The sequence below is a fragment of the Cannabis sativa genome, chromosome X (genome assembly GCF_029168945.1).
Source record: "Cannabis sativa cultivar Pink pepper isolate KNU-18-1 chromosome X, ASM2916894v1, whole genome shotgun sequence".
NCBI lineage: Eukaryota > Viridiplantae > Streptophyta > Magnoliopsida > Rosales > Cannabaceae > Cannabis > Cannabis sativa.
The window spans coordinates 3,992,473-4,002,085 of record NC_083610.1 but is presented as its reverse complement, the minus strand read 5'-3'; the positions used below and the strand labels follow the sequence as shown (position 1 = coordinate 4,002,085).

At 27.3% G+C, this 9,613-nt stretch overlaps 1 protein-coding gene across 1 annotated transcript; it reads right to left on the bottom strand.

Moving 5' to 3' along the window:
- Window positions 1-2,304: 2,304 nt before the first annotated feature.
- LOC115718735 (glutamate receptor 2.7-like) lies at window positions 2,305-8,573 on the bottom strand. Its single transcript, XM_030647560.2, has 5 exons — window positions 8,321-8,573; window positions 5,401-6,749; window positions 4,361-4,676; window positions 3,212-3,618; window positions 2,305-2,787 (listed from the first exon to the last, which is right to left on the bottom strand). Exons 1-5 carry the CDS (start codon window positions 8,571-8,573, stop codon window positions 2,305-2,307), a joined length of 2,808 nt encoding a protein of 935 aa, XP_030503420.2.
- Window positions 8,574-9,613: the final 1,040 nt, after the last annotated feature.

The window sequence follows — 9,613 nt, the reverse complement described above, 5'->3', positions numbered from 1 at the left end:
TTTTGCTGGAGGGGAGGTCACGAGCATGTGGTTCTTTATTTGAGGGGAGAATTATTGGGTGTGCAACCAAAGTCTTACATTGGCTAGATATGAAAAATATCATGGATATATACAAGGATGGACATTACTCTATTAGTATGAGGTCTTTTGGGAAGGTCTCCAAAAACAAAACCGTGAGGGTTTAGGCCCAAAGCAGACAATATCATACTAATGTGGGAATAAAAATGAGAAAGTGACTCAACAAGGTAGAAGAATTAGGCCCAACACAGACGACATGACAATTGATCTCAATATGTTTCGTTCGTTTGTAAAAGACGGGGTTCTCGAAAATGTGAATGGCAGCGGTGGTGACTCAACGTTCAAAAAGAGCGTCAACGTTGACGTTGGAGTCATCACCGCTACCATTCATAGAGAAGGATCTGAGCTCTTATGGCCCAATAAGATTCATTAAAGCCAATCAAAAATTGAATGATCTTATCTCTAGAGTATGGAGTAGTAAATTAAAGAAATAAACAAATTAATCAAACTCATTATTTATTCTCATTCTCAAATCTAATATCATAACTAATCTATCATTTATGTCTTATTTTTTTTTTTATTTTTTCTATTTTTGGTAATAAGAAAAATAATATATAGCCTATTTATAGTAAGGTAATGATGATAAACCAAAATTTAAAATAAAAAAAAAAAGTAATGATATATATAAACTCAATTCGCATATAGATTTTAAATTATATATATATTATTATACAATATCAATATAATGTGATTGTGATTATCCATAATTAAAATTAATTATACATGTATTTGAGTAAGAAAAAAAATAAAAAATAAAAAAAATTATTATTATTTATATATGTATCATCAATTTATTTAAAAAATGATTAATAGAGATATGTACAAGGGTGACTTGAAAATGTAATCTAGTTAAATTAATTAAAAACTTGACATATATTCTTATATATATGTTTTATAAGATTTAGAAAGCTTGATCTTTACTTCACACCATTCTTATTGTATTTTCTAATATTGTAGTGGAACTGAGTCTAAGTAATGTATTTTAAATTTGTAATATATTTAGAGATATGATTTTCACATATATAGATAAAATATATAAGAGATTGTCATAAATTCTAATTAACGAATCTGAGAAGCTTAGTTAAGACAACATTAAATTATGAAAATAAGACGAATAAGAAAATGGATGAGTTTAAGTTATAATTTATTTTAAAAATAAAGTTTGTTTATCATTTTGACTTTCAATATTTCTTTATTAACATATAATTTATTTTAATGAATAATAATAAAAGACAACGACATGGAACTACACTTAACACAAACGGCCAAGTAAATATTATATTGTAAAAGATATCTTTGTTAGAATATAAAAAAGATATCTTTTTTATTGACTTTATAAAAAATTTATTTAAATTAGTTGATATAATATTCTCAATAAATTAATTAGCATTAATTATTTGAGTAACTAAGTTTATGTATTTAAAATGTTGAGTATTATAATTAGTAATTACAAATTAGAGAAATACTAACGAACACCATAAAATACTAATTAGCATAATAATAAATATCATAATTAGCATAATAATAAATATCATAATGTATTTTAATATCCAATTTCACTTATTTTGATGTATTGAATGAGACTATAGCTATTTGCAACAATGTAGAAATGTATTCCCCTTTTAGTTTATTTGTCTCCGATTTCATTGTGCTTCTCAATAATTTAAGCAATGTGTCACTTGTCTTTGTTAAGCAGTCTACGAACAAGATTGCCAATTAATTATTTAGCTCGCGGCTTGTTTATACTCAAGTCATAAGTATAGTAAAGGATTTGTCCCTACTAATTTGCAAACTATATTCTTATAGCTATAATTTGTATTAATAAAGAACACTTTTTATATTCAAATATATATATCAATGAAATACAATAAATTAATTATAAGTACGTATTAAACATTTTAAGATACCAAATAACAATACTCTTAAAATTAATAAATACATCTATTTATCCATCATATACAATGAATTAAGTGTTACATACTAAACATATAGTGTTACATATACATGCATGGAATTAGAAATGTGCTTAGTTTTAAGAAAGAAAAAGGCGCAAATACGTATAAACAAAAAGTAACTAGTAACAAAAAGTAACTAGTAATAAAATAGTAACTTGTAATTATTTGCCATAACTAATCAAACAAAATGCTCATCAAAGTGATCAGCATGTGATTTCTATAGAGTCCTGATGAGCATTATAGAAAATAGTATTATTATTACTCTTTAAACTCACATTGAAGCAGGTGAATTTGGAATTGTATAGTTGGTAGTTGATGGACTTGGAGGACAATTGGTATTATTAGTACTAGTAATGATCTCCACAACATCTGTATCATACCCATCATTGGGTTGATCATTATTTTTTCTAAAAGTATGGGAGCTTAGGTCTTTCTGGTCAAAGTTTTCAAAAATTACTTTGATTTTTTTCCCAAGTGAAACATTGGAATCCAACAAGACTTCCTTGTGTTTATGAAGGAACATAATAGCAAAGATTATGAGTGCAAATAATGAAGAAACTCCGGCTATTAGGAATAGACCCCAGAAGTTACTTAGGCTTAGATTGTTGGATGAGGTTTTGGGGTCGGAGTTTGAACAAGTGTTTTGTTCATTTTTGAACCATTTCCTCTCGATTTTATTCATTTCATCTCCTTCGGTAACATTTAGAATGGCACTTGAGACATCGCCTACAAGTGGAGACCCTTTTGGAAAAACCTAACAAAAAAATAGACACATACACAATTTTTATAATTAGTAATGTGAAGAAAAACAAAACAATACAACACAATTATGTTAAACAAAACTAATTATTATAGTAGAGAAAGACATATTAATCATAACTACATTGAATATTGTTATAACTTAAATGTTTTTTTTAAAAAAATATTAGAAATGTGATTTTTTTTTAAAAAAGATATTTTATGCAAAATTCAAAAAAGAAAATAGGAGAAAAATAGTTGAGATAACTAGTTACTTTAAGGGGTACCTGGTTATTCTAAACTATTTTTCGCATAACTTTTAATATTTACCATAAAATAATTTTTTAAAATAAAAGTTACATTCTTACACACATTATATAAAAACTCATAAAATGTATAACTTCTTTAAAATAAAATGCATTCGAAATGAGTGTACTTACGAAACCGAAGCCATCGGTTTTGAATATTGGGCCAATCATGGTATATTTATTGCAATATTGAGCAAGAAAAGGCTTCATATTAGGGGTTTCTTCAACAACAGCAGCAACACCACCTTTTGCATTTCCCATAGTCAAAAATTGGTCACATTCTTCAGCAGAATCAAAAGCAACAATTTGTGAAGCTGGAAAACCTGTTTGTCTCAATAGTCCATACACAAAAGAGTTACCCAAATAACCAACTCTTTGCCCACTCTTCAAGAGTTGGTTTATATCACTAATTGTTGGTTGAAGTTGTTGCACTGTTAAAAGTGATGTTAAACTAGCTGTGTAACTTTGAGTCAATATAAATATCACAAACACCCATATGATTAACACAAATCGAGCCAAGTTACTAATCACTCTCTCCTCTGCAATCAAATTTTAATAATATTCATTAAAAAACAATCGAATAATTGCAATGTATATATAAGGAAAAGGCATTTATGATTTTATGTATAAAAAAAGGATAACTGTGGCATAAGTTTACTTAAAGTTTTGTGTTTGTGACCGGCATAAATTTAATTATTTTTTTAGCAGCGTAAGTACCTAATGTTTGTAAATATATAATTTTTGTTCTGTTTCGTCAATACAAACTCTATTTTGAATTTATTAAAAGAAGATATTAACGTAACTTATGATACTATATGTTTCCGTACATATCCAATAATTTAGAATTTGGGCCTTAGTGAACATTAACGAAGTTTGTAATGACGAAACTTGAGGAAATTACAGTTTTACTAACATTGAGTATTTACTGGATTTATGCCACTTACAAATTCAAAATTTTAAGTATTATGTCACTATTTACCCTTAAACAAAATATAATTGTTTTAGTTATAATAAGCATCCTATTTATGCTTTTGAAAAATTCTAAACAATTTACAATATTGAAATTGAATTCAAAATAGTCAATTGCACTTGTGCAACCGGATGTTTAAAATTTTATTTTTAGCACTGTAAATTGTTATAAATTTTTGTAAAAAACAAGTGGTATACCTACAATGTACATAATTATATAACAAAAATCAAATTATAATTCTTCTAAATATCAAAATAAAAAATGTCTCTACTATAAATATAATGAATGATAGTGATAAATGAAATACTTACTATGTGCAAAAACCATAGTAGAAAAGGAGAACCAAAAGCTTGTGCCAATTTGATGAGAAGGTGGTCCGCGAAAATCTTCGTTTATTCGGTGTTCTAGAACCCAAACAACAAAACCGATGAAGAGGAAGAAACAAAGGATGGCGATCCATAGATCCCAAGTCAAAGGCTTTATGAAAATCCAAGCACTTTTTCTTTTGTTATCTTCCATTGGAACCACCATTGCCACACCTGATTCCATAGTGTATGGTAATGTGAAATCTACGTATTTTGACCTGTTTGCTCTAATTGTCGAGTCTGCGACCACTGCATCATATTTCTGGAAAAGTATATATTATAATTGAATGATCAAATTTATTTACATGAAGATGATATATATAAGTCTTAATCGGTAGCATGAATATCTAATTTTTGTATTTTGCTTGTTGTTTCTCTATTAGTTTCTTAAATGTTGACTTTGTGGGATACTTACAAACTTTTTATTGGTCCAACCAATTTAGCCATATTTGGCTGGATTTTAAAAAAGGTTGTTTTTGGGCTTCTGAAGCTCCAAAAATTGTAAAAATTTGCTCGCAAAATTATTTTTGTTTGTTTTATTAAACGTTCAACTAATATGGTGGCCCATGCTTTTGCAAGCCTCTATTTATATCATTGGCGTAGTTTCAGTTTGGGAGATGTCCCAACTGAGTTTGTTAGTTAATAAAGATTATTACCTATTCAAAAAAAGAGACTTTTGTTCTGATTGGACAAAATTAGTTTCAAATTTTAACTCTAAAAAAGCTCTTTTTAATTGAAGCTAGCTTTAGTTAGTAGTACGTTTTCTCAGGAAAAGCTTCCTATAAAGCTAAAAGTAGAAGTAGAAGGCCAATTAAACGAATTCTAATTAATCTAAAGCAATAAAAAGTAAATGGATTTCAATTTTCATTCAACATTATTCGAGAAACAGAATATTAGATGTATTAATACTCTCAAAAAGAAATTGATTTAAATATTAAGATATATTTATACCGCACCAAATTAAACAATAATACTAAAATGCTTACCCCAAGATATACTTGATAGACTAAGTCATCATAAGTGCCAGCGCTTTCACCATCATCCTTTACATAGGGAAAAAAATCGTACAAAAGAGCATATGGTAATACTTTAACTACAGCCTTAAATACGTCAATAGTGAAGCCCGTAGCATCAGATATGTTGGTACTCGAATCATAATTGACCACTTTTACAAACTCATTAAAGCCACTTTTAACCGGAATTCCAATCCTTAGTCTCTTCCCATTTGTTGCAAAATCCCAACCTTTTGGAGGCAATGTGGACTCTCCTGGCCATATTATAGGCCCTAGATTCGATTCACTCGAATTCAACAAAGTTCTTACTAGCCCGAGTTTTTGTATCCAAAAACCTATCTCTCTTTCTCCGCCACCATTCACAATATTTACTATTTGAAATGTCAACGTTTCTAGTTGACCATTGTCCAAGCTAAAATTTCCAGCTATGCCTTCAAATCTTGTACCTGATAAGGTTTCTAATAATTTTGGACCAATTTTTGACACACCAAAACTATCAAGATCCGTTGAGCCACCATTTGTAACATTATTTAATTTGGCATCATTATTAACAATGCTACTACCAATTTTTTCAACGGCTAAGGCTAATGCACGAACTGAGTCATAAGCCCAATAGCCCATAACATTAAGTTTAGTAGCATCGAAAAAATTGTTGAGATTGTTATCTTTGTAGAACTTGGCTTTCCATCGAATTTTCAAATTGTCAAGCTCTTTCGATTGTGGCACAAAAGTCTTAATTCCCAAAACTCCTTCCATTGAACTAAAAATATTTGAAGAATATTCTAATGATGAGCCCAAAAGATTAGTGAAATCTTGTGTTATTATCCAAACATAGCCTCGTTCTAACATTCCAATCTTTTTAGCTATGGAAAACAACTTTAACCCAAGGTCGTACGACATGTGAACAACAAAAACCCTAGTTTGCATTGCGTTGAGTTTGTAAAGCTCAAACTTAATTTGATCGTCAGTAGCTAATGGCGGTATGACACTTCGATAAGGGACTCTGACATCAATTTCTCCCAAGGCATCAACTAAATAAGGAATGATGCCTTCTCCATATTCATTGGCAGTGTAAATGGGCACCACTTTTCGCCATCCAAAAAGTTTGACTATTGAATTAATGGCTTTGACTTGAGATGAGTCACTTATTGCTGTTTGGAAAAAGTATGAGTTTTGGCTTGGAATAAGAGAAGGACTTGTTGCTGAAAATGATATTATTGGCACTTGAGCTTTTTGACCTAAATCGATGATGAATTTAGCTTGAGATGAACTATGAGGTCCTAAGATTGCTTTCACTTGTACATTTTTTATGAGATCCAAAGCTGTTATTCATGTGTTACAATGAAAATATGTCAATTAATTTCATATATATATAAGAAATCAAATTGACTAATTAAATTTTTTCTCAAAAAAAAAATTGAATAATTAAATTAGATAGGGTTAATTTTAATCTGTTTTACGGGGTTATCTTTAGGGTGAGACAGTAGTTGCCCAAAGCCTCTCAACTCAAGAGGCCTCCTAGCCTCTCTTTTTCTTTTATTAATTATTATTTTTATATTTAACTCCTCTTAAAAAATTATCTTAAAACTTATTTTAGTTTTTTTTATTTATTTAATTTTTTTTAATAAAAAAGCTTATTTCTAAAATTTTCCCATAAAAGCTAGAGACCATATGTTGTTTATAAAACTAAAATTATTAGTGGAGTTTTTAGGATTTCTATATTTAGCTGAAATATATGTAATCAAAGTAATATTAAAAAATGATATGAAATTTATACGTATATATTAACTAATAGTTCTTGCTTAATTATAGGTAAGAAAAAAATATCTTTGATCTAAACATTCAATTAGTACAAATACAAGAGTTCTATTTGCTGATAATAATATTAGGGTTGTTCATCAAAATTAAAAAATTATGGTTAAATTCGGACCGTAGTGAAAAATATAAATATGCAAGTATAAAAATATATGATACAAAAAGTTTCTGGGAATGAATATGAAAATATATGGATATAAAATGATAAAAGAAATATAAATTTTGTAAGGACAAAAATAAAAAAAAATGCGATGATAAAAATAATTAAGTAATTGCCTTAAAAAAATAATAATTAAGTAATCTAATTTTGTGGGACAAAAGTAAAATATTTAAAATTTTAGATACAAAATTTTAATCTTTTAAAAATATTTAAGCCAGAGTCATGTGACTCTCCTCACATAATTTATATTGCGAATCACAAAAAAAATATTTATTTTAATTTTTAATTGTTGATAAATATTTAAATTTAATTTTTGACAGTAATAATAATTAAATTATATATATGGAATTTTTATAAATACCTAATTATTAAGTGTCAAGTTATTATCTATCTATCATTTATTTCTTATTAGTATATTTATATTAATTTTCAAATAAAAATAAAAATTTAATGACATAACTACTACATGGTCATTCACTTGATACTTAATGGTCATGTATCTACGAAAGTTACAGAAATATAACTTAAGTATTATTACTATAAATAATTAAATATACATATAAATATCTGCAACCGAAAGTAAAACTAATATATTTATACCACAAATTAAGTACTTGTAGTCTATAACCTATCCACACTCATATTTTTATATATAAATATAAGTACTACTAAGAAACAAGGATTTCTTATTGAGAATTGCTAAATTGTATTACTAGTGGCTAGCACCCTCCTTAGTGTTATACCGCTATTAGTGTAATTAAATAGCGGGTCCTATAAAACTTAAGAAGATAAATTTTAAAGAATATCACTGACCAATAGGGTACTCAATAACAATGCTCTTTATTATTCTACATCTATAGAACATGTCCTACATGAGTTATAAATTAGTATAGTATTATAATTATATATATATAGTACCTTGAGAAGCTGCAGTGACCACATCTTCTTTAGAGTCTCTAATATTGAGAATCAATCTTGTCTTAAAGTGTGGATGAGAGTTGTAAAAATCTGAGAGACCCAATTCAATACAACTTAACCAAATCTTACCCATCTGAGTTTCCATGTCCAAAACGACACCAACTTTCACAGAAGTAGTGTCGTTTTGAGCCATGCATGGGATCATCATCATCAAAATCCATGTTACAATTACTAATAACAAGAATCTCATCATTTTTGAATCTTTTCATTACTAGCTATTAATTTTCATTTACTCTCTTTCTATTTATATATAAATATGAAAATGTACTTTTTTTCTAACAAAAAAATGTACTTCTTTGTATAGAACAACACTACATCTTAATTGATGATAATATAAACTTAAGTATATATGTCAATGTTTGTTTTATTCTAACTCAATATTAATATTAGATAATTGTTAATATCAAATGGTTATTTAAGCATATATATATATATGACACATCATGGTGTTTAGAAAAAATAATAATTTTAATTAATGATAAAATATTGGTTCAAAATAGGAATTAAAGACTTCAAAGCTAGCTTAGACTCAATATATGCCTCATCTGTTACGCAATAATATATATATGCAATCTATGCATTGAATTAAAAAGGTAGAATATGTCAATGTAGTGACTAAGTTAATAAAAAGGTATATTTTAATTAATTATAGGAAATTTCCATGAAAGTCACCACTATTTTAGTACTACTAAAAATAATAATAATATAAAAATAAAAATAAAAACTATAGTGAAAATTACATTATGTGTACTCATTTTTAGACTTTCTCGTTCTTTAATTCTTAAATAGAAAATCTCTAGATTTATAACCTTTAATGTGATTAATTAGTGTAATTTAATATTCCAAATAAAATAACAAAAAAATTCCAAGGAAGGCATATTATTTTCGACCCAACTTCAAAAGAATTATTGTGTTTCTTTTTTTTTTTTTTTGTATGCATTTGGTTTTTTTATTATATATTTTATTATTTTGAAGAATTTTTTTTTTGGTGTTAATACTTAGTCTTGTCGTTGAATTTGTGTTTATGTGAAAGGTCTCATTCTCCCCATATTACCCATTACTTTTTCCAATTTTAGTTTAGATATTATCAACTAAGGGCTTCTTTAGTACATCATGATGTATTGTATAGTGTTAGATTGTATTGTACTGTATTAGTATTATTTAATACAATACTATGTTTGACATTAACTTGTACTAATAGGTTTTGTAAAATTATAAATTTTTTACAATAAA

What these genes read in the sequence shown, in the direction of transcription:
- LOC115718735 (XM_030647560.2), bottom strand. Translation starts at nt 8,573, where the DNA reads ATGATGAGATTCTTGTTATTAGTAATTGTAACATGGATTTTGATGATG. An exon ending in TCTATCAAGTATATCTTGGG is followed by an intron (nt 4,677 to 5,400) that starts GTAAGCATTTTA and finishes ATACTTTTCCAG; the next exon opens with AAATATGATGCAGTGGTCGC. An exon ending in AAACCGATGGCTTCGGTTTC is followed by an intron (nt 2,788 to 3,211) that starts GTAAGTACACTC and finishes TTTTTTTGTTAG; the next exon opens with GTTTTTCCAAAAGGGTCTCC.